The sequence below is a fragment of the Eschscholzia californica genome, unplaced genomic scaffold (assembly GCF_041429995.1).
Source record: "Eschscholzia californica isolate CP2 unplaced genomic scaffold, dmEscCali1.0.p SCAF_3, whole genome shotgun sequence".
Lineage (NCBI taxonomy): Eukaryota > Viridiplantae > Streptophyta > Magnoliopsida > Ranunculales > Papaveraceae > Eschscholzia > Eschscholzia californica.
Genome location: NW_028238420.1, coordinates 52,991,209 through 53,015,451, shown reverse-complemented (window position 1 = coordinate 53,015,451; position 24,243 = coordinate 52,991,209). Strand labels below are relative to the sequence as shown.

Genomic DNA, 24,243 nt, shown 5'->3' with positions numbered 1-24,243 from the left:
ATAACAATTGTCAGTTAACCAACTGTCAACCGTTCACCGTCACTTCGTTTGAAGAAAGAGAAAGGAGATGGAGTAAATAAGAGGAGGACGAGAGTAACCGAGGAGTCAAAGCTAAATTGACTGAAATTAGGTCTCGGGCCATTTCAGAATGTTGGACAAATATAGGGGGTAAGATTTCCCGTCGGTGGGGGCAGATTAGAATTAACCCAATTTTGTAACAGGCCAAAGACTGGGCTTTGTAAAATAGGCAAGTGCCTATATAACTTGGGTTATTTTACAATGGGGTGATTTTGCTTAAGAGCCATCCGATTTGGTATGGTGGTTAGACTGGGCTGGGCTGGGCTGGGCTGGGCTGGGCTGGGCTGGTCTGGGGGGATCTATACCGGAAACCATTACATCGTCGTCCTCAACTGCGAAATACAAACAATTTCCTAACCAGGATTTCAACAGCTGTAGAGAGAGAAAGTAGAGAGAGAAAGAAAGTAGAGAGAGAAAGAGGCATATAGCCATATGTAGACGAAGAATCGAATTTCAGGATTTGAAGAGAGAAGAAAAATCTTCATCTTGGAGGAGGAGGAACCTTCGTCTTCGTCCAAGGTGATTTCCAAACCGTTCTCCCTTTACTCTTTCTCTTCTTAAAAATCAAGTCAATTCGTCCCCTTTTTACGAACTTTTTATTTTTTATTTCTTATTATTCAGATGAGATGTTTACTGTAACTGATTTTCTAGGGTTTTATATCTGTGAGTACAGTTTCCTCAAGTATAACTTTTTGTCAATTTTAGGATTCAGACAATCGGTGCATTGTGTGGATAATTATAGTTCTTTGAATTCGTAATCGGCATGTAAACAATTAGGTTTTCCTATTACTTGATGAATTTTTAGATCAAAAGCAATTGTGCTCCGTTCTACCAGTTACTCAGTTTTCTAGTTAACACGGTGATAGTTATTTAGAATTGAAAAAAGAGGATATCTTAGTAGAAGTCTTAGAAGTGTAAGAATTAGGTCATCTTTAAGTAAAATTATGCATAAATATTCTGATACTGGTAACAAGTCTATATAATATCTTAGATCTACATAAACTGGAGAGAATTTAATTGCTTGGGAATGAGGTTGCTCTATATATTGAATGAAAATTCCGACGAGAGCCATGCGGCTCTTCTATATCGAAGACGAGGTTGCTCTTGAAATACTCTTTTTACCAGTACTCCTACATGAGGATAAGGAGCTGATATTTGCCTGGAATTTTGTATTTATGAAATGTTGGTCGATGCGTGCTTATCTAGCTAGATACTTGTTGAAGGTTCTAAAAAGATATGGAGGCACATTATAGAGCCATCTAGCTAGTGAAGGAATCTTGCAGATCAAAATGTGTTAGATTGTTAGAAAATGGACTAAAGGAAGTTAATGTACAACAACTTATAGATAGACTTTATTCTTTCAGTCTTCCATTGTTGACATAATTGATTTGCTTAGAGTTAGTGGTAGTGGATAAGATGTTTCGCAGAGGCCATTTTAGTTGTTATTTATTGTGTTTGGAGATAAACCCTTTATTTCATTAACAGTCCTTTGGTTTTAGGTAAATCTTTTTATCTTAACTAAATGAAATACATAAAATAATAACGAATGTCAGTTTTCAAATTAGATACTGAATAAAAGAAAATTAATGTTGATGGTGCTTGTTTAAATATATAGGGGAATCATAGTTTGATGAGTTTTCTTTCTCATGTGGTTGAGTATGTAGACTTACAATGTTGTAGAAAGATTGCAGTTTTTATGGGTGCACCTAAGCAGAAGTGGACAGCAGAAGAAGAAGCGGCCCTAAAAGCTGGAATTTTGAAACATGGGGCTGGGAAATGGCGGACGATAGTTAAAGATCCAGAATTCAGTGGCATTCTATCTTTGCGTTCAAATGTGGATCTCAAGGTATTGAATTTTGTAAAGGAGTATCTCATTTAATTGGTTATGTTACTATATTACTTCCATGCGAATCTTTAATTATCTTGAATTTATGATTCAGTACATATTGATGAAGCTAGGAATGAGTTTCTTTTGCTCGTGTCAATTGTAAATAATCCTGAAATTTTGGCCCCATGTGTTAATTTTTCACCTGTCTTTTTCCAATTTATGTTAATTTATGCATCTGTTTTTAACTCTGGATAGGATAAATGGAGAAACATGAGCGTGACAGCACATGGATTTGGGTCTAGGGATAGAGCGAGATTAGCACTCAAGAGAAACCCAACTATCGTTAAGCCTGATGGTGAACTTTTGGCTATTACTGGGGTGGTTCAAAGCGATGAAGAAATTGTTGATGCACAGCCATTAGCAGTTTCTACTGAAACCATGCAGATAGAGGGTCCAAGAAAGCCGATATCAAGGTCAGTAACATCTTATACTTTGATTCTATACCTGTGCAGAACAGCGCTCACGGTCTCCTCAAACTTTTCTTCAAATTACTGCCAAAATAGAACTAAGCGCCAGTCGTAACTCTCTCGTGATTCTCGATTCTCGTCTCTTCTTCAGATCAAAAGATGTCACTTCAAAAGTTACAAGCAAATGGAGTATTCCAACCTTTGAACTTAAGTGCACATCTTAAATTTTTTTTTTGAATAACTTGATTTAATTGAAAGGGGAAAGGAGAATGTAAACAGCCAAAGAGGCTAAGAAAAAAACATAATTTTTTTTACAAGGAAACGATAAAAGCCTCCCGAGAACCAACCATGCTAGCGAAAGAGATGGTCTTGGCCCAACCCAGATTTCTACTCCAGTGATAAATGAGACATTTAGCTAAGAAGAAAATCTTGTCGGGCGAGGTGGATTTATCTCTGAATATGACCTCATTTCTGCTCTTCCAAACTGGCCAGATGATGGCCTTAGGGATCAGGTTGAGAATGGACTTCTTTTGAGTGTTGCCCTTCATACCATTCCAAGCAAGAATTAGGTCTGAAATAGAGTTTGGGAAGACCCACAATATCCCTAAGCTTGACATGAACCTTTCCCACACTCTAGAAGTCACAGCACTGATTTTTATGTCTACATTGTTTAGTAATGGTTTCATCAGCTGTAAATTACTTTCTTGTTTTCAAGTCACAAAATTTTGAATTGAATTGCCGCAAACAACTATTGAGTAAATCATTAACATCATATTAACTGGACGCTTGCATTATACTTTCTCAAGTTCTACTCTGAAGTAGGTAATCTTGATTCAACAGAGAAGCACAGTAATTGCAGTATTCTACACCATTTCTTTGTAGGACAATACTTTCTTTTGTATTTCTACGTATTTTATTCTCAGTTTCTACCTTATGGCTGCAAATTGCTTTTTGGATGCTCGCATTGTGCTTTTGGTTGCAAATTGTTATGTTGTGTGTGTCGGTTTTGGTACTGTGACTTTCATGTATATTATCTATTACTATTAAAATCTATAACTATCCATTATATATTTGAGCGGAGTGTTGACACGTCAAATGGATTTCTTTTCATGGTTGTAGGCTGGACAGTCTTATATTCGAAGCTATAACCACTTTGAAGGAACGTAGTGGATCTAATAGAGCTTCTATTGCTATGTACATAGAGGTACTTCTTTTCCTACATATCTTAAAGCTTTAATTCGAGGGAGCAATTTTCTGCAGAAACTGAGAAGTTAAACTATATCCATATTGCAGTCCCTTCACTATAATTTTTAGATTTTGATATATGCTATTTGTCAAAAATGTTCTTTAGCAGCAGTTACAATTCATCAATTTTGAGTTCGCTAAATCTCATTAGGATACTTGCCATTCGTTAAAGTCAAAATTCCGGAGAACATGTAAATTGGTATTCTAAAGAGTAAACTAACAAGAACTTTACATATTTCTTCCTGTACAAGCATTGTTTCACGATTTTATTATCTCTTATGAAATAATATCAACCTTCTTGTTTTCCTCTTGACATTCTTGTGCAGGATCATTACAGTGCACCTTCAAATCTCAAAAGTATACTGACAGAAAAATTAAAACTTTTGACTGCTAGTGGAAAGTTGACGAAGGTAATAGGTCTATTATTCTCTGTCCAAGTAAATATTTGATTTCGGCGATCACTGGTCCTTTTTTCTCAGTTTTAATTTCCAAACCTGTATTTAGTCACTTCGAACTTGAAACTTCGGTAGACTAATAAGATTGTCATGGATCTGTTATTGATTCCTTACTCAGCTTACTTCTGTAGTACTGGGAATAACCAATCTGAAAAACTCTACTATGCCTTGTTTAACATATGTTGAATCAGAACTCGTCTAATATCAGATTGAAGAAGTGGTAAGAATTGCTGGAAAAACCCTTGAGCCGTGAGAATTATTTTTGCAGGTAAAGAGAAAGTACAGAATCCCAGCACCAAGCTCAGGGTTCTCAGAAGGAAGAAAAAACTCTGAGATGCTACTCCTGGAGAATGGGCCAAGGGACTCCCCCGTGAGAGAAAAAGATGAAGCCAAATATCTCACTAAGTCGCAGATTGATGCAGATTTAGCCAAGATGAGAAATATGACTGCCGAGGAGGCTGGTGTGGCAGCTGCTAGAGCAATTGCTGAGGCAGAAGTAGCCATTGCTGAAGCTGAACAAGCAGCAAGAGAGGCAGAGAAAGCGGAAGCTGATGCAGAAGAAGCAGAAGCTTTTGCTGAAGCAGCAAGAATGACTTTGAAATCCAGAAACTCATCAAGACTAGTAATTTTCTTTCAATACTCCAATTTTCTGATTTTGCTCCACTTGTCATTCGTATTTGCATTTTTTTCAATGTTAGATTATTTCAGTAGCCCTTGAGGTAAATAGTTCTTAGGTTTTTATGCGAATGGGTCATAGAAACATAACTGGTGTCAGTCTGGTTGTAATACTACATTTTTTGAGTTTCGGGTCACAGACTAACTTTCACCACCAAATAGTATGTAAGTGTGTCACCAACTTTCTGTTAAGCGACCTAAGCCTTAAATTTTCGAAATTAGAGATGACCTTAATACTACTAAATTGTTTATTTCAGATGTACCAACTAAGCGAACAAAATTATCACTTAGCAATTTTATTCGTAGTTGGCAAATCCAATCCCTAATGCTCGTTTCTGATGCATTAGGAAAACATATCCTCCCCTTTGCACGGAAAAAACAGTTCATCAGTGTTTAGGATCATTTGTAATCCCCAAAACTATAAGATCTATCTGATTAACTGTAACTATTGTTTGTTGATGCCAAACCTAACGTCCACCGACAGTTGTCCGTCATCCGAACTCAAAAAAGCGTAATGTTATGACCAGACTCATCATTTGGTATGTTTGCATGACCCATTCGCAGAATAACACGTAGTTCTTCATTTACCTTCTATTTCTGAAGTGAAAAGTCTCTCGACCGTTCCGTTGTTGATTTGGTTGTTAATCAAATCTTTTCTGAGTACTTACTTCATTAGTATCTACGCGTGCAGATGGTTCATGCATGACTGGAACCGCATTTTCTCTCTCCTTGTCAACTTTGGACTGCCGTTTCAGGGATGTCATTGGAGTCTATAAATATGGTAATTTTTTGTACAGTTGCAAGATTCATCTTATGCCATGAATCCCATGTTAGTAAACCTATCACACATCTCTTCTTTTGTATGGGAATTGATAGGGTCTGAAATGTTTTCATGCCCATCTAGAAATCAGAGAAAGATAAAGTAATCTTTGGAAGGTAATAACTATCTTGCTTGTCCCTCTATTGTAGAGATAAAAGATGAATGAAAAGCGTTTTTGTATGGGCCACTTCTTTACTTTCTTAAGTTAAAAGTTAGAGATTGTCCTGCTCCGATCTCAGAGACTCTTTGTCTCTCTCTCTCTCCCTAGCCGTGTTAATACTCTGAGACAACCACTTTTCGGTGAGGTACAAGTTTAGAGCAAGTTGCTTTCCTAAGTCGAAGTTCATATATCATCTTATACCATTTACTGCTAAGTCTAATATCATTTGTATTTTCATTAGTATAACATTTTAAGGAGAATCAGCGATAAAGTTAAACAACTTCCATCTTTTCCCATTTCGGTAAAGATTAGCGTGTGGTTGACAATTCAGACGAAAACTTTTTAAAGAGAATCAGAGAACCGGGTTATATATATAACGTGGCTTTTACATTTGATGTGTCTCTGCTTGCATCTTTTCAAGAGAAAAATTGTACACTAAGTTTTGCTATACAAACACTTTATTTATAGTGCATGAATGAGATGGCTCATTTTGTGCAAGGTGGAGGCTTTGCCCTTTGTATACACAATCCGATAGAGGAAACAAAAGAAAACAAGTCGCTCTTTTACCACCACTCTAAAAGGGTCTATCTAGAATGACAGTATAAAACCATCAACCTGAAATAACACTAGAAGGATCCTAACAAACAATGGTAGTAGACCAAGTCTCTCGTTGGCAAATTGGGTGACTAAAGAGAGGGTTCGAAAACATATTTATTCTGACTTAGAAGGAGAAATGCATTGGAGTACCGATGTGTCATGCACCTGAATGTACATAGGGTAATGTCCATCTCTTACCAAAAACTATGTCATTTATTGATATTATGAGGGTTTGAGCAGATCCAGTATTGTCCATGTTTCAACCGGCAAAGATCTAATCATTGTGACTTCTTGACAAAATGCCAAAAGGGTCACTGCATGGGATCTTGTAATTTCTTATTCCTACAACCTGGGGCGACAACTACCACCATTACTCTCTCACTACTCTCTCTGTTCAAACTCGCTCTGCTCAAACTCCCACTCTTTTTCTTCACTGTTTCGACAAAGGCAATCTTTTGGAACGTGGAGATAGAGAGAATTGGTGGTAGTGGTGTTTTTATTCTGGTCTCAAGGCGAAAATAAAAGGAGGTGGTGGGTGAAAACCCCGGCCAAGCTTTAACATTATTATCCCTTGTATAAGGCCAGTAGAAGCAAGCAATCTTTAATCCTGATTAGGGATTAATTAGATATAGTTGCTTTGACCATATTGGATTAGACTTTCTTGACTTTTCATAAGGTCAAATAGTTGAAGTTACAAAAATATAACCAAAAGTACAGAGTTCGTACAACATTGACTCTCAAATCAAAACGAATCAACACGGTCTAATTCCTTAATAAGTCCATTTTGGAGAGAGTAAGAGATGAGAGAGAAATAGAGAGGAGGATGAAGGGGCCATGGGCATATGACTTAACTACAAAGAGATAGGCTTTCTAACTTCTTTTTTTCATTATGTGGCGGGGTATAGAAATCCTTACAGGGAAATGCGTCAGATTCGCTAACTCTTCGAATTTTTCATATTTAAAAATATATATATATATTTAAGACGCTAAATACTATTCAGATATAACAAGATATAAGTTATTGTGAAAAATACAAGTGACCATCCATAAAGAGAGATGGTAAATTGGGAAATACATTAAAAAATCACTTACATTTTATTAAGCGACACATAAAATTGAATTTGTTAAAGTCTATTTTTCTTTTCTTTTTTTGTTGAAATAGTCAAATGTCATTTTAATTTATTTTTTTTTTGAGAAAAAAATGTCATTTTAATTAAGATTTTTGTGTTTAAGGTCCAAAAATAGGGGTGATAATTAATCATATATCCACTCCTAAATCAATAAATAAAATAAAACCAAAATAAACCGAAAATGTAAAATAAGTCCAAAAATTCACTATTTGGTGGGCCCAATGCATCAATCCTTTAATTTTCTCTCATTTTTGTCCTTTCATAGATATTTTTTAACCATTGGTAAACCAAAGGTTTATGTTGGTTGAGTTATTACAATTGTTCTTTTCATAAATTTTATGAAAGAATATTTATGGTGGATATTTAATGTTAATCTTTATTTCCAAAACTTATATTTTTCTAAAGTAACCTACCAAATCAATGGATATTTACCTAAAACTAGTTTCTCTTTCCCAAAAATGAGTTTCTCTTTCTGTAACTATATGTTCTTTGAATTCAAGAAAATATATTATTTCCAAAACTGATATTTGTCTAAATTAACCTACCAATTCAATGGATATTTACCTAAAACGAGATGCTCTCTCGCAAAAACGATTTTCTCTCTCTGTAACTCTATGTTCTTTGAACTTCAAGAAAGTATGAATTTGTGATTTGCTTTTTATTTCTACCTCGATCCAATTAGACATCTACAAATTCGTTTGTGAGGTTAAAAAGCAAACTATTTTGCTAGCATCTTACTGATTCTACTAGCATATTTTACATTCTACTAGCATCTGATGAATGAATTTGATAAAGTAGTTTAAAAAGCAAATGCTATTTCGCTAGCATCTTATTGATTCTAATAACAATTTTTACATTCTATTAACATTTGTTGAATGAATATGAATACAGTAGTTTAAAAAGCAAGAATATTTTGCTACCATCTTATGAATTTGTTACTATAGGTTAACAAATACTTTTTAGTAATTAAAATATATTATGTGAAATTGTTTTTGTTTCATTTTCAGTATTTTACTAGCATTTTCTTGATTCTGTTACCATCTGATATGAATTTGTTACAATAGGTCGATTCTAATAAAATTCTATGCTGGTAGAATCTTATCGAGTCTAACAACATTTTTAACATTTTATTGTAACGTTTGTTTTTTCTTACTCTTCACTACTGTAGATGATGAATGAAATCAAAACCTAGTTCGTATATTAGAAAGTGACGATGCTCTCTCTCTCTCTCTTCGGTTTGCTTTTGCCCAATTCTTATAGAAATATAAAACAAAGTATTCTGCTAAACGAAAAAATGCAACTATTTTTCCGGAAGGAAAGTTTGTTTTTGAGGAAATCATTTAATGAATCTCTAAATATTATGGTATATTTTATTTTAGGTTATTTTTTTTAACTTAGGATAGGTTAGGTAGTAAAAGAGAATGAGAGGATAGACATGTAATTTACTTTGAGTGGATTTATTTTCTATTTCAAATTTATCTTTGGTCTCTAGACTCATTGATCATGCGATTTTGGACTTAAAACACATCCCATGTTTTAATTATGTTGCAAGTATAGTCAATTTTAACATAAGAAATAGTCAAATGTTATTTTAATTATGTTTTAAGTATAGTCAATTTGCATTTGTGAGAATAAATTAACTTGGGATGTGTGGAGAATACATCTAAGTGGAGTATTTAAAATGTCTCTTCAAAATTAGTCTAACTATATATAATATTATTATGTCATGAATTCATGATAATGTAATGAATAAAGTAATTATCCTAAACCATTGTTCTGTTAAATCCTTCAAATATCATTTCCCTTTCTTTTATACTTACAACTTCTAAAAATATTAATAATAATAATAAATTAAGTTTATTTTATTTTTCTATGAGTAAGCCAAGTTATTGGTTAATTAAGATTGTTTGACTACCTCAAAACCCCTCCCCAAGATTCAACTTCTAGAGAAAGAAATGAATGAAGAGTGAAAATTTATCATTTATACAAACACCAAGCACTTGTTCAAAGTTGACATCTCTCTCTCTCTCTCTCTCTCTCTCTCTCTCTAAACCAAACTTAGATCCATTATAATACTATAGAAAACTTATCTTTATCAAAGAAATTGAGATAACTTTCATCCTTGATCAGATGCTCAAACCCTTTATTTGTGGTAGTGGAAATTTTCATGAAAGAGAAGAAGAAGATGATTCTCAATGGAGTTCTTCATCATCTTCATCACCAAGAAAGCACAACTTTAAGAAAACCAAGAAGAACAAAAACCCTTATTCAAATAGAGGCAGAGAAAAGTTTGAGACAGTTTTAGCAGAGCTTGATGAAAGAAGACAAAAGATTTATGAACAATACAATGGTTCAAATGATCAAATTGAGATGGTTAGATTTGTTTACTCAAATTCTAAAGGGTGGGTTCCAATTATTGTTAAGTTAAAAGATAATCAAAAACAAAAAAAGACAGTTGATGATCTTCACCATCATCATCTTGTTGGTAATAAAGAGATTTCAGCTCATTCAGATGAGTCAGATCATTCAGATGCAGTCATGGATGATCTTAGTTCATCATCATTATCAGTTAGTCAAGAATCTAATCAAAAGCCCAAACAAGATGTCTCAAATGAGATTATGAAATGGAAGACGAAAAGGTTGGATTTAATAGTTAGGTTATTGAGAAGATATGTTTACAAGTATTGGTTAGTAATGGTTATAATTTTGATTATGGTGTGTTTGGTGATTCATGGGAGGTCTTTTGCCATAATTTGCACTTCTGTTTTGTGGTACTTGATGCCATTAGTTAAGGGTAATGAAGAGGATTTGATCTATACAAGGAGATTATCATTCAAGAAGCATAAGAACAAGAAGAAAGATTTTATGAGGTCTAAAAGTCATGAGGGGAGAAAATGAAGATGACTATTAATGGATTTTCATGATCTTCACCCTTTATATATGTAAGAATTTGGGTAATTTACCTCTATCTTAACAAATGTTCAAGTAAATATTTGTAAATTAACGTTAAATATAACAGTCAAATGTATAGGGTAATTGTACAATATAGATTTTCGACTCGCACAGATACCTCTTTTGGAGTTTATTCTTTTGACATGTAAATCAATGCAAGATGTTTTTAACATTTCTTGTGTTCTCTTTTGTTTTGTCTTAATTTTATGCAATTCAATCTGTGGGAATTCTTTCTCTTGTTCTTATTCCTTCTTTAGGCAATTGAAGTTCACTAGAAGAAAAGAAATTGGGGATGACTAGACATAAACATATCTAAACGTCAAAAAGAGTTCTCATACAAGAGTGAAATGTTGATTATTTTTTTTTGTTGAGATGAAAAAAAATAGCAGTGATGTGGGGGCCTATAGAGGTAACCTCTTCGCCTATTAAACAGGGCAAAAGCCAACATCCCAAGGAACCATGAACTCCTAACAATATGGATATAGTCCTAAAAGATGAGAGGGAGACTCAAAAAAGATTGCAGAAAGAAATGGCTTAAGTTTGGAAAGGAGTTGCTACAAAATGAAACCAACTGTTTAAAACTTATGAGCAAACAAAAACTTCTAGGTTTTTAGCTCAAAATTGAGCAACCAACAGACTTTTTACCTCAGGAGTGTTCATAATGAAAATAAAATAATTAACCTAGTATTTCTACTACCAAAACTGCTAGATTTTTCAAATAATGGCAAGAACATAATTGCAGATTAAGGGAGACTAATCATTTTATGCACCGACGACTTCTTCGCCTTCAACAGCTGGAGTTTCTTCTGCTGGTCTGTCAACCTTAACACCTACATCCTCTGAGTAATCCCCATGCACCTGCAAAAACATTCAGAAAACCAATTCGATATAAGCAACTTTTAAAATGAAAACACTAGGCATAAATAATAACCGATTCTTTGGCTTCACTATTAAGCACCACTAGTAGATACTTAGTTGCAGAAACATTGAAATGGTGGATGTTGAGAAGCAAATTAGAACATTAAAAAGCTTCAAACTTACCTCCATGAGCTTCCCGAGGTCAAATTTGGGGGACTTCAAGATCTTAACTTTGCGGATAAACACATTTTGAAGTGGGTAAATGCCTGAGGTTGCCTTTTCAATCTCTTTTCCAATGACCTCTGGAATAAACTTCGCCACCAACTCTTTGAGATCACATGTAGATGCTTGGTTCACCATTATCTCAGTCATCTTACGCCTGATCTGAAAAATGCAGAAGACAGGATGGTGGTTATTGCAAAAAAAAGTTAAAGAAATGAACTTTTTAAGGTGAAGGAAGCCAAGTAGATGAAGTAAACGAAAAAAAAGGTGTACCTGTCTGATCTGGCTGGACTGAGCATAACAAGTACGTTTGACCTGATTAGGGCGTCTTTTGGTGAAACCAATACAGAACATCCGGATGGTGTAATTATCGGTAGTCTTAACATCCACATGAGCCTCGATCAATGTTTGCCACTTGCGGACCAGTGACCTGAGCTTGTCTGTTGTGAAATCCATTCCCTGAAAATTTCGATCAAAATGGAACAACGGGTCGGTTATAGGTGTATAAAACACTTCGACAAACAGACATTTACAAATTATTCTTCATACCCAGAAGTTGGTAAGGATGTTCTTTCCTTGTACATCCTCTGCACGGAGCCTAATCTTTCTGTAAGATTGGTCTTCATCATTCTGGAGATCAGCCAGGCAGACCTCAAACACTCTGTGCTTAAGACCCTCAGATGCAATCTAGAACAAGTAACGTTAAAAATGAGTAATCACGTCAAGCATTAGAAAGGAGAAGAACAATACAATTTGAGTTTCAAACATGTAAACATGATTTTACACAATGACGTTATTTATACATCCAAATACAACTTTGAATGCCTACATCTACATTCAAAGAACAACGACTCAGCTGCAAAACAACTTCATTCCAAACTAAGGCGGTAGTTTATCTAGAGACTAAAATTACATAGACACATTAAGGTCTCTATATTCATCCCATAGTTTCAAGCCACAAAATCTTTCCTCTGAACATTAAAGGACTTGTGCATAAATTTACTTCCAATTTTGAACCTCCAACTTTTGCTTTTATTAGAGCAAGAGCGTTTGACTCTACGAATCTAGATTCAAGGATTGGCATAGCTATCATATCACAAAGTGCTAGAACCCGACACCTTGTTCAATTTTACTTCATGACACATGCCCTTGCCAATATCATCTATAATTGTTTACATCTCAATATCTTCAGCCCAGCCTCGCCTGATCCGATCAGTACTTCCTCAATTCAATCATTACTTCGATGTCTATGTAAATGAAAGAGAAGGTTTCCTTCCCTAAAAACTTGAAATTACACCTAAACAGAACTTGTAATCAATGGAGACATGGATATTTACTTAATGCTTTTGGAAAAAAGGACTGGGTTATTGCTCGTGGATCTAAAACTGAAAAATACTCTGATGTGATGAAAATGTATATCATCTGCTCACCAGACACCAAATTAGGCGCTGTTTTTTCTCTCATTGTCTTCATCTGTCTCTGAAAGATCCGACTCAAATGGACCAAAATTCAACCTAAAACGGGCACTCAGATGTCACAGACCTCCATCAAATATCAATATATATATATACTGAATTTTCTAATCAATCTCCAATCATTTTTAATCAAAATCAAGGGCATACTACTACATCAGTACTAGGTTATTACTTCAAATGAAAATCAAATGACAAATTGAACAACTGAAACTCAAATCTAAGATAAAACCCTAACCTTGGTACCCTGAGTCCTGGAGACAAGGGTTTTACCAACGTTACGAACACTGAAGAGTGATGGTGCCTTGATATCATACCAATCCTTCTTAGCAAAAGGATCAACTCTGCAAAATCAAAACTTTATCAAAACCAACAAACAAAAAAAAAACTTCAAATTTAATATGAAATTACAGAGATAAACTAAATCAAACTAATAAACTTACGTCTTCTTCTTTCCTCCCTTTTTCCCTTTGGAAATCCTCTTGTTCTTCCTACAAATCAATAACCACAAAAAAAGGAAAATGCATAAGATAATGAAATCAATTTGTTAAGAGAAAGTGAAGAAATGGTGAAAACCCTAACCCTACGGCCATTGCTGCGAGACGGGGCGGAGATAAGGAGGTGGAAAGGAAGAGTTTTTTTCACAGTGAAAAATGGCCTCCTTTTTATCGCCTTCGTGTTACAGGGAGAAGTAGAACTATACTTCTAAACCCTAATTCATGAAATTTTGATGGGCCGATTTGGAGAGCTGGATTAGACACCAGTACCTGGGCTCTCCTTGACAAACAAATTAATTTTAGGGGCACATTCTAAATTAGTAAGGTTAAATTAATAAACAACCATATCAAAACTAAACATGTTTTAATCTCCCTATTAAGTAAAATTACAATTTATACAACAGGTTAAGTATACGACATTTTTGTCCCAAAGGTTTAGAATGCGAAAAAAAATGTCCGTATAAAAGAAATATTATGATGTGTTTGTGTGAAAGAATCATGAATCTTGTGAATCACAAACTCCTATGGACTCTTCAATCCTACTCCACGAATCCTTAGAATTTTGCTTGGTCCACTTGGCAACCAAAGAAACCCTAGGGTTCACCCAGTCTTATATGTAGTTTTTTGTTTGAAAAAAAATATTTTTTAACTGAATTTTGTATTTTTAAAACGATAATTTTTCGAAAAATACGCAGATTTTAAGCATCTTATTATCTCATTTTGAAAAATTATTATATAAAATTCATTTAAATATTCGAAATCGATTTTTGCAGTGTCGTAGAACCTAAAGTATTTTTTGTGGGAGGAGGAAGACTAAGATATGTCTGAGTGGTGAGAAAATGGGAGAAAAATTAAGATATGTATGATTGTTACCCTGGAAATTCCATTTAAATTTTTGAACCCCTAGTGTCGCCAAAGCAAGCCGCAGGCTTATGATATTTCTTTGCAATCGAACCTATAACATAACTTCGATATTTTACCAGTTTTTGATAGTCTACTTTGAGGATTTCCTAAGGTACAAAATAAATTTGGGATGAAAAATTTGGCCAAATCTCCCACCGCCATTTTCTTGGCGCTAATAAGAGCCAACTACAAATTGTCATTGTCGGCGACCTTTAATAAAAAAAAATCTTCAAATCTCTCTTACTCCTCCGTCCACCGCCTCCAACCACTTCTCTTTCTTCAATCCCTCTGTCTCTAACTTCTCTCCCTCTCTCACACACACAGTCAACTGAAAACCATGGGATTTAGTTTTGATTTTTGACTGAAACTACATGGGTTTTAGTCGGTTGTGTGTTTGAGAGGGAGAGAGAGAGAGGTAGAGAGACAAAGAGAAAAGGAGACAGAGAGAAATAGAGATATCCGTGAAAGAGAAAAAATATGCTAATCGATAGTCGGAGATGGGAGGATTGAAGGAAAAAGGAAGATACTTTGTTTCCAGAAAATTTGACAAAAATCACAACTTTCCTTTGAACCCCGAAATTTTTTCTGACATCATCTTTGACCAAAGAAAACATTATGACAACAGCAGGCCATTACAATCTTATTTGCGTTTATTCAACTTTACATAACCCACTGTAGCAATCAAACTTTCTAAGGCCAGTTACGCTTAAAATAAACTAAGAACCAACTTTTAGCTTGTTTTACGTGACACCCAAGATTTAGCAGTTAACGAAGTGCCCCCTCCCCTCAAAGGTCTCGACGCTTATTAAACTTAACGTGCACCTATAATTCAGGATCGACACACTCGCGAGTAATGTGAGACTATTAAATTTTAGTGTTCATTAAAATTTATATATTTTGTTTGAAAAAGTTGAAACTTGTTTTAAACAAGAAATATCATTTTCTTCAAAAAGCCACAATTTCACAGCTTCCGTATAATAGCTCTAAAAATCTCGTTCAACAAAATTTTTTTTTCTAAAAATCTAGGGTAAGGAAAAAAAACATTTGCCTGTTTTTGCTATAGACTAAGTTGACAAACTATACCATCGCAAAAACTTAGGCCTGTAAACGGTAGCTTATCAGATCGGATATAGGCATATCCGTATTCGAATCCGATAATATTAACGAATCCAAAACTTTAACAAAATTTCAAATTTGTTCTTTAAATTTTTAACCATTAGATCTGAACAATAAATCTCAACCATACATTTTATATATTATTATGAATAAATTTAAATTTTTATTAATTTTTTATATTACTTATCGGATACGGATATTTATCGGGTCGAATATGAGTGTATCCGTATCCGATATCCGATAATCAGATATCAGATAAGGAATATCTGAATCCGATATTTCGGATATTTTTTTGAAATTCAAATACGGATGCAGATCGGATGTCGAATATTTGGATATCCATTGACAGACTTAGCAAACAGTAACTCTAAATGTTAATTAGCTATTGGAGTGGTCAAGAAATGTGAGATGTTCCACATATTTGAAGTTTTGATGCATCAAAAACAAATATATATATATATATATATATATATTCCTTACACTTAATCCGTGTCAGCAAATCTTCCTCATTATCTTGTTTTTTGTTGAAATATCTTCCTCGTTATCTTACCCCATTCGAATAATAAAAAGAATTGATTCTGCTTAAACAAGAAAAAAATTTGAACAACATTTTTTTCCAAGCTTTCACCATTAATTAAACACCTTCAAATTATTTATTTAGTAGACACAACCAAACATCATTAGAGAGATAGAAAGAGAATGATTGAGAAAATCAAATTTTCTTGAAGGAAGTTAACCCTATGGATTGTCTCCTGTCATTCACCCAAACTTGAGCTTCATATTTGTTTGAAGATTTTGATTCATCTATTGCTATCAAAATTAGCTTAAAATTTGTAACTTCGTCAACAACTTGGGTCTCGCCACTAACTACTTGATCGAACTCCAACTTTTCTTGTGCACTTCTGTTGTATTTTTTTATGGCGTATTCGCCAGTTCTTTGGATGTTTGGGTCGTTTACATCTTTGATCGGCTGCCAACTGTCTACAGATCTCAGTTTGCGAGCTGAGACTTCAATTAAAACGTTCTGTAAGGAAATGAGAATGACAAAAAGAAGAAAAAAGTGATTAGACCTCATGATTTGCCTTTGATGACAGAAATGACAGAAACAATGCTTGTGCTTGTGGGGATGGATGTGAGTAAAACTCTAAGAGTTCATCCAATATATATATAAGGGCACACTGGTAAATTTGTAAAAAGATTTGGAATTAAAACCCCAGTATAAAATTATAAAAAACAAAATAATTTGGGGTAACATAATATTTTTACATAAATGTCTATTAATTATTACATTATTTTAGGAAATAAAAGAATATATACTATACAACCTCCACAATAGACATGTACGTAAACAGAAGGATTTTATGCTGCCACTCAGGCCAAGCAACATTTCTCCCATAATAAAACAGAAGAATTTTATGTTGATTGGGACAAATATTTTTTTCAATAAAAGATTTTATCTAAAGATTCTTCATAATTTATAATAAAAGATATTATGGTTGAAGATTTCATACTTATTTTTCTTTATATACTTACTATAAATACACTTGAAAAAATTTGACCCGTCTTAATTTGGAAAAGTTCTAAATCACGGAATGGTTCTAATTGTGGTTGAAGAATTTTTGGGATGCAACTGTATCTTCTCCCAAAAGTGTATGATTTTGGGAGATCTATGAAGAAATTTCGTCAAATTTAACTGATACAATTGTGCCCTAGACCACGAGATATATGCTAGTTTAGTACAAATAACAAATAATTTACTTTATTAGCTGCGAGGTAGCTTCCATAAAAACAAACTACTAAGATCATCTCCAATTGGAAAATGTTACACTCAGAATTTTTGTTAAAGTTCACCTCCATTAGATCCAATAGGAGAAATTATGTGATGTGAACTTCCACGATGTTACAAAATTAGATATCCTTAAGAATATACTCTATATTTAGAGAATCTCCATTGTAAAACTAAAAACCACTTTAGTTTTCTTATGGGCCAAAGTCTAAGTTGAGAATTTGTCTAATTTGTTGAAATTACATACTAACAATTTACTGATTTTGCATAAACCTCTAAGAGCATTTGCAATCAACACTATCTCAGAAACTTTGAGTGCCACATAAGATTGTTAGATTTTCTCCTTTTGAAAACCCCTTCCAATGCAACACTCAATTTGAATCTAGAGAAGTCGTCCCTAAACAACCTGGTTTTCATGTGTGCTCTAGAGAAGTCGGCCATTACGACCTTCTCATAGAACCGACATCAGTTCGCACACATATAGGTTATCCGTAATAAGATATTCTGCTATACCTCACGTTAGACTCAAGTTCTAAGTTTTCGGATTCATTAAAAGGTTAACGCTTAACCTCTCATTGCAGACAACACTGATGTCATCCTAGGAATGGGTAAGAGATAAATCTCTTTCAGTGTTCCGCTCGAGTCAGCATATAACTTCAGTTTTCTCGTTGAACCTACATCTTGGGATCTCCAGTCACATAGGTTGGGTTTCCGTTATGACTTTACTCATTTACTTTAGGCAAAAGTCCCATTCCCCTTGATGAAGCAATTACTAACTCTCTAGGTAACCCTTTTGTAAATGGATCCGCAAGGTTATCCTTAGATTTGACATAATCTACTGTTATGACTCCTTCTGAGAGTAACTGCTTTACGGTGTTATGTCGTCGACGAATATGTCGTGACTTACCGTTATACATTTTACTATGTGCTCTTGCAATAGCTGTCTGATTATCGCAATGTATTATTATTGCAGGCACCGGCTTAGTCCATATAGGAATGTCCTCCAGGAAGTGTCGCAGCCACTCTGCCTCTTCTCCTGCTTTATCCAGAGCAATGAATTCGGAATCCATTGTCGATCGAGCTATGCATGTTTGCTTTGAGGATTTCCATGATATGGCTGCCCCACCCAGTGTGAATATGTATCCATTGATTGACTTGGTATCATCAGTATCTGAGATCCAGCTGGCATCTGCATATCCCTCTAATACTTCTGGATATTTGGTATATAATAGCCCATACTCTTTTGTCTGTCTCAAATACCTTAGTACCCTAACTATCGCCGTCCAATGTTCTTTACTTGGATTGCTAGTCAACCTACTCAATTTGCTAACAGAATAGGCTATGTCTGGACGTGTACAATTCATCAAGTACATTAGATTTCCAATAATCTGTGAGTACCTTAACTGGTTTACTCCTTGACCACGATTTTTCATCAAATGCACGGCCGGATCTATCGGCGTCCGAGCTAAACTCATATCATTCTTGCTGAATTTTTCTAGAATTTTCTCAACGTAGTCATTCTGAGATAATTTTATCCCAGAAGAGCTTCTAGAGATTTTTATTCTGAGAATGACTTCAGCCCTACCTAAGTCTTTCATGTCGAAATTCTACGACAACATTTGCTTAGTTGTTTTTATGACATCTATATTATCTCCCATAATAAGCATGTCATCTACGTACAGACATAGGATTACACATCCTTTAGCAGTCACCTTAGTGTAGACGCACTTGTCACACTCATTTATTTTGAACCCATTTGATAACATTGCTTGATCAAAGTCCAAGTGCCACTGCTTAGGAGACTACTTTAAACCATAAAACGACTTTACTAACTTACACACTTTCTTCTCTTGGCCGGGTACCACAAACCCTTCTGGTTGAGTCATATAGATCTCTTCTTCCAGTTGTCTATTTAAGAAAGCTGTCTTTACATCCATCTGATGTATTTCTAGATTGTGGATAGATGCTATCGCAATTAGCAATCTTATTGACGTGATTCAAGTAACAAGAGAGTAAGTGTCGAAATAATTTAGACCTTCTCTCTGTCTGAATCCTTGAGCCACAAGTCTGGCTTTGTATTTGTCGATTGATCCATCTGTCTTCAATTTCTTTTTGAAGATCCATTTGCAACCTAATGGTTTGCAACCTATCGGGAGATCTACTAACTCCCATGTGTGGTTATTCATGATGGACTCAATCTCAATGTTTACTGCCTCTTTCCAAAAAGGAGCTTCTGGAGTTGACATAGCTTCTTTGTATGTCTGAGGCTCACTTTCTAACATATAAGTTAGAAAATCAGGACCAAAGGTTTTTTCTACCCTTGCCCTTTTACTCTTTTGAGGCTCTTCCGACTTGTTATGTACTAGATTTTTATCTCTTTCAGAGATTTCTGTATTTTCTTCATTTCTAACTTTCTTTAGAGATTTTTCCTCTGATATAGATTTACATGGAAATATGTTTTCAAAGAATTCGGCATCCCGTGATTCTAAGATTGTATATATATGTATATCTTCTATATCAGACTTGTGAACTACGAATCTATATGCACTACTATTTTTTGCATATCCAACGAAAATACAGTCTATTGTCCTTTGTCCTATTTTGACCCGTTTAGGTAAAGGCACCAGGACTTTGGCTAGACACCCCCACACTTTAATGAATTTAAAGGATGGTTTTCTGCCGTTCCACAACTCATAAGGTATCTTACCTGTTTTCTTGTGAGGTAACTTATTTAATAAGTAGTTGGCCGACAATATTGCCTCCCCCCACAAGTTCTGAGGTAATCCAGAACTGAGTAATAACGCATTCATCATCTCCTTCAGAGTTCGATTCTTTCGCTCTGCTACACCATTTTGTTGAGGTGTATAAGGAGCAGTAGTCTGATGAATGATGCCACTTTCGGCACAAATTTCAGCGAAAGGGGATTCATACTCTCCGCCTCTATCGCTTCTCAAAATCTTAATTTTCTGATTAAGTTGATTTTCAACTTCATTCTTATAGATTTTGAATTTCTCTACTGCTTCATCTTTACTTCTTAGCAAGTAAACGTGACAGTACCTTGTACTATCGTCTATGATTCTATGAAGGTGATAAAATACTTTTTACCTCCTCCAGTCTGAACCATTTTTAAATCACATATGTCAGTGTGAATTAACTCTAATGGTTCTGTATTTCTTTCCACAGAATGAATAGGAGTCTTTGTCAATTTAGACTCTTCACACGTTTGACATTTTTTCGAAGAATTAATATCAAACTTTGGGATTAAGTCCATGTGCATTAACTTTCTCAAAGAGTTATAATGAACATGACCTAGTCTCTCATGCCAAATATTACAAAAATCAATAATATAAGCTAATGCTTATTCTTTATTAATAATATTTGGAGTTACAGTTGCAACATTCATTTTAAAGAGCCCCCCACATAGTACCCTTTTCCCACATACATCCCATTTTTGGATAACACAAAATTATCGGAAACAAATACAAGTTTGAATCTGTTCTTGCTAAGGAGAGATCCAGACACGAGATTCTTTCGAATGTCTGGTGCATGCAAGACCTCATTTAGGGTTACTTCTTTTCCTGAAGTGAACTTCAGGATCACTTTCCCTTTTCCCTGAACTTGACTTGTTGCGGCGTTTCCCATAAACAGTGTCTCGCCTTGTTCAAGTTTGGTATAAGTGGAGAACATGGCTCTATCTGCACAAATGTGCCTCGTGGCCCTAGTTAGTGGCGTGGCTGAGATTTTGGGGGCCCGGTGCGAACTTTTAAATGGGGCCCTTCGTATGATGTAAGAACCGATTTTTTTACATACGATATATTAGTAAAATATCTAAACAGTTTATCAGAAGTAAATATTATCATAACAAAAATACATTAAGTAAAAATATTAATGCATGAATAATTACATAATACTATTAAGAATATTAATAATAATAGATGTAAGTAAATAAATCTATGAACACAATTTAACTGAACATTTGAAAAATATAATTATAGAATTAAAAAATATTCATATAACAAATAGGTATGACTTCGAACCCAATGCAACACGTAAAACCTATTCTTTTTGCATATGTATATTAGATGACAAAGAAAAATATACATTTATAAAAGGATATACGATCTTATTGTATTTTAGTAACTAAGAGAGAGAGAAGAGAAAGGGAGAAATAAAGAGAAGAACAAAGGATGGTAAAGACAATAGTTGAGAGAGAAAAGAAGTGAAAAATAGATACAAAGTTGGGTAAAGATATAAAGAAAAAACAAGTAGAGAAATAGATTGGAGAGACTTTTAGCATAGTTATAATATGAAGTGGGTCTGGGCCGGGTGCCTTTAGGTGTATGATATCCTGTAAAACAGTTGAAAAATAAAATTTTAAGTGGGAATGAGGGGTTTCGAACCCGAGATCTCTGCGCGTAGAGAGAACTTCTCGCCAACAGAGCCACAGACTATTTTTGTATAAAATATCAAGCCTTGTTTATATTATAATTCTCTTTAAACATTACTAAAAATGGGGCCCTCGAATGGAGAGGGGCCCGGTGCGACGGCACCGGTTGCACCCCTTCTCCCACGCCTCTGGCCAGTGTCAATCCACCATTCTTTTGAATCTCCGACTAGGTTAACTTTAGAAACAACCGCACATAGGTTCATATTCTGGAGGTTTTCGGCATGGGTAGGACCAACACCTTTTACTGTAACTTCACCAGTACTTGCCATCTATTTCTATCTTACACAGAAAATTAGTTCAGTATACCGAAGTAAAATTTAATTGTCTTAAGATTGTTGGTTTCGGTGTACCGATTCAACGAGTTGACTCAGCGAGTCTATAACCAAATTACTGGTGAAACTGGTTACTACTTTGATTTTATTTGTAAATCAATCAGAAACACTTTCTTTCCAAATTAATGGAGAAAAACTAAGGAATAGAACAACTCAATATCTTTCGTATTTCTAACCGATAATGTCTGTTATCCAGAACAGATGATTCGTAGTCGAATCTCACTATCGATTTAAGATCGGAAAGAGGAATTGTATTCCTTCTGTGTTTACTGATTTATTACTTAAAAATCAACACACTTCTGATTTTAAAAAACCATAATGTCTTTGATTAAGAAATCAGATAGACTAAAAACAAAAAGAAAAAATCGGAGGATAAGAAGAAGAAGAATAATTTTTAATCGAGGCGAGGTATTCCTCTTTCCTTAAGACAATTGACGCCCTGTATAGTACCAAACAGTTACCGGCGTTTGTCTCCCAGGATACAACGATTAACCTTTCGATTCAATGGTACTTCGAATCAGAAAGCAGTCGAACTTGAAAGTATACTAACCTCTGACTTATGCAAATGGACCAAACTTCTTGCTTATGAAACTCCTTAAAAACTCTGCTAAATCTTTCTCTTAGATACTCTAATATGATCTTCTAACAATGCTTGACACTCTGGAAAAAACGGATTGAAATTTGGAGTTCATTTGGGTCCTATAAATAGGTTTCGAATAGACACATTCATTAGAGACATTTATGTTGGGTTTAGGGACGCATCTGTTGAGTAAGTAAAGTGACGCATCACTTCATTCCCTACAGTTCGTGTCGGTTGAGATTTGGACCATCAGATCTCGCTCAAAAGCGCGGAGAAAAGGCCCTCCGTTAGATCACAAGAGGTATCCCGAAACTAGTCCGACATCTGAAGGAAAACAACCGTTGGATTGAGGTTCGGGAGATGTCCCGGTCCGTGCCCAACACGGGCTTAACCAGATCCGTTGGATCTTGCGCATTTGCGCGGAGAGAACGCCAGCCGTCTGATCTAGGCGTGTTCTCTTTGCGTAAATGGTCCCCAAACCAACTTTTCCTTATTGCGAGTTAGTCCCTAAATCAACCAAAAATCGATCAAACTTTAAACTTGAATATCTCATTCATCCGGAATCGGATTTGAGTGATTCTTGACTCTAAACTTAAGAGCTCGACGAGACGAACGCAATGGCGTGTTTCGTTTCTGACTTTGACGACTTTAACCGATCCAAAATCGGCTCCGATTCCAACATCCCCAAACAGTAACCCTAAATGTTAATTAGCTATTCGAGTGGTCAAAAAATGTGAGATGCTCCACAATTTTTAAGTTTTGATGCACCAAAAACGAAAATATATTCCTTACACTTAATCCTAATCCGTGTCATCAAAATCTTCCTCATTATCTTTTTTTTTTGTTGAAATATATTCCTCGTTATCTTAGCTCATTCGAATAATAAAAAGAATTGATTCTGCTTAAACAAGGAAAAAACTGAACAACATTTTATTCCAAACTTTCACCATTAATTAAAGACCTTCAAATTATTTATTTAGTAGACACAACCAAACATCTTTAGAGAGATAGAAAGAGAATGATTGAGAAAATCAAATTTTCTTGAAGGAAGTTAACCATAAGGATTGTGTCATGTAATTCACCAGAACTTGAGCTTCATATTTGTTTGAAGATTTTGATTCATCTATTGCTATCAAAATTAGCTTAAAAGTTGTAACTTCGTCAACAACTTGGGTCTCGCCACTAACTACTTGATCGAACTCCAACTTTTCTTGTGCGCTTCTGTTGTATATTTTTATGGAGTATGCGCTGATTCTTTGGATTTTTGGGTCGTTTACATCTTTGATCGGCTGCCAACTATCTACAGATCTCAGTTTGCGAGCTGAGACTTCAATTAAAACGTTCTGTAAGAAAATGAGAATGACAAAAAGAAGAAAAAAATGATTAGACCTCATGATTTGCCTTTGATGACAGAAATGACAGAAACAATGCTTGTGGTTGTGGGGATGGATGTGAGTAAAACTCTAGGAGTTCATCCAATATATAGATAAGTGAACACTGGTAAATTTGTAAAAAGATCTGGAATTAAAACCCCAATAGAAAATTATAAAAAAACAAAATAATTTGGGGAAACATAATATTTTTACATACATATCTATTAATTATTACATTATTTTATGAAAT

General features: G+C 34.8%; 3 protein-coding genes across 5 annotated transcripts; 2 read left to right on the top strand and 1 right to left on the bottom strand.

Moving 5' to 3' along the window:
- The first annotated feature begins 290 nt into the window (after positions 1-290).
- On the top strand, positions 291-5,748 carry TRB1 (telomere repeat binding factor 1). 3 transcript variants are annotated; one of them, XM_086670096.1, is made up of 7 exons: positions 291-597; positions 1,770-1,924; positions 2,162-2,379; positions 3,493-3,577; positions 3,945-4,028; positions 4,342-4,695; positions 5,440-5,748. In XM_086670096.1, exons 2-7 carry the CDS (start codon positions 1,775-1,777, stop codon positions 5,452-5,454), a joined length of 906 nt encoding a protein of 301 aa, XP_086526222.1. In that variant the 5' UTR covers positions 291-597; positions 1,770-1,774; the 3' UTR covers positions 5,455-5,748. The 3 variants fall into 3 exon arrangements, with proteins under 3 accessions (XP_086526222.1, XP_086526224.1, XP_086526223.1); XM_086670098.1 differs by having other exon boundaries at positions 304-597; positions 1,763-1,924; XM_086670097.1 differs by having other exon boundaries at positions 308-597; positions 1,759-1,924.
- A 3,718-nt stretch (positions 5,749-9,466) lies between these two features.
- On the top strand, positions 9,467-10,579 carry LOC147551787 (uncharacterized). The gene has a single exon (XM_086671097.1). The coding sequence runs from the start codon at positions 9,586-9,588 to the stop codon at positions 10,351-10,353; it is 768 nt and encodes a 255-aa protein (XP_086527223.1). The 5' UTR covers positions 9,467-9,585; the 3' UTR covers positions 10,354-10,579.
- Positions 10,580-10,924: 345 nt separating this feature from the next.
- Positions 10,925-13,709, bottom strand: LOC147551786 (small ribosomal subunit protein eS1-like). Its single transcript, XM_086666205.1, has 7 exons — positions 13,542-13,709; positions 13,403-13,450; positions 13,198-13,303; positions 12,037-12,174; positions 11,761-11,946; positions 11,449-11,649; positions 10,925-11,265 (listed from the first exon to the last, which is right to left on the bottom strand). Exons 1-7 carry the CDS (start codon positions 13,550-13,552, stop codon positions 11,170-11,172), a joined length of 786 nt encoding a protein of 261 aa, XP_086522331.1. The 5' UTR covers positions 13,553-13,709; the 3' UTR covers positions 10,925-11,169.
- Positions 13,710-24,243: the final 10,534 nt, after the last annotated feature.

Excerpts from the sequence above, each read along its gene's own strand:
- TRB1 (XM_086670096.1), top strand. The coding sequence starts at position 1,775 with ATGGGTGCACCTAAGCAGAAGTGGACAGCAGAAGAAGAAGCGGCCCTA. Across the intron at positions 1,925-2,161 it reads GTTCAAATGTGGATCTCAAG|GATAAATGGAGAAACATGAG; the intron begins GTATTGAATTTT and ends AACTCTGGATAG. Across the intron at positions 3,578-3,944 it reads CTATTGCTATGTACATAGAG|GATCATTACAGTGCACCTTC; the intron begins GTACTTCTTTTC and ends ATTCTTGTGCAG.
- LOC147551787 (XM_086671097.1), top strand. The coding sequence starts at position 9,586 with ATGCTCAAACCCTTTATTTGTGGTAGTGGAAATTTTCATGAAAGAGAA.
- LOC147551786 (XM_086666205.1), bottom strand. Across the intron at positions 11,947-12,036 it reads ACATCCTTACCAACTTCTGG|GGAATGGATTTCACAACAGA; the intron begins GTATGAAGAATA and ends CGAAATTTTCAG. Across the intron at positions 11,266-11,448 it reads ACCTCGGGAAGCTCATGGAG|GTGCATGGGGATTACTCAGA; the intron begins GTAAGTTTGAAG and ends ATGTTTTTGCAG.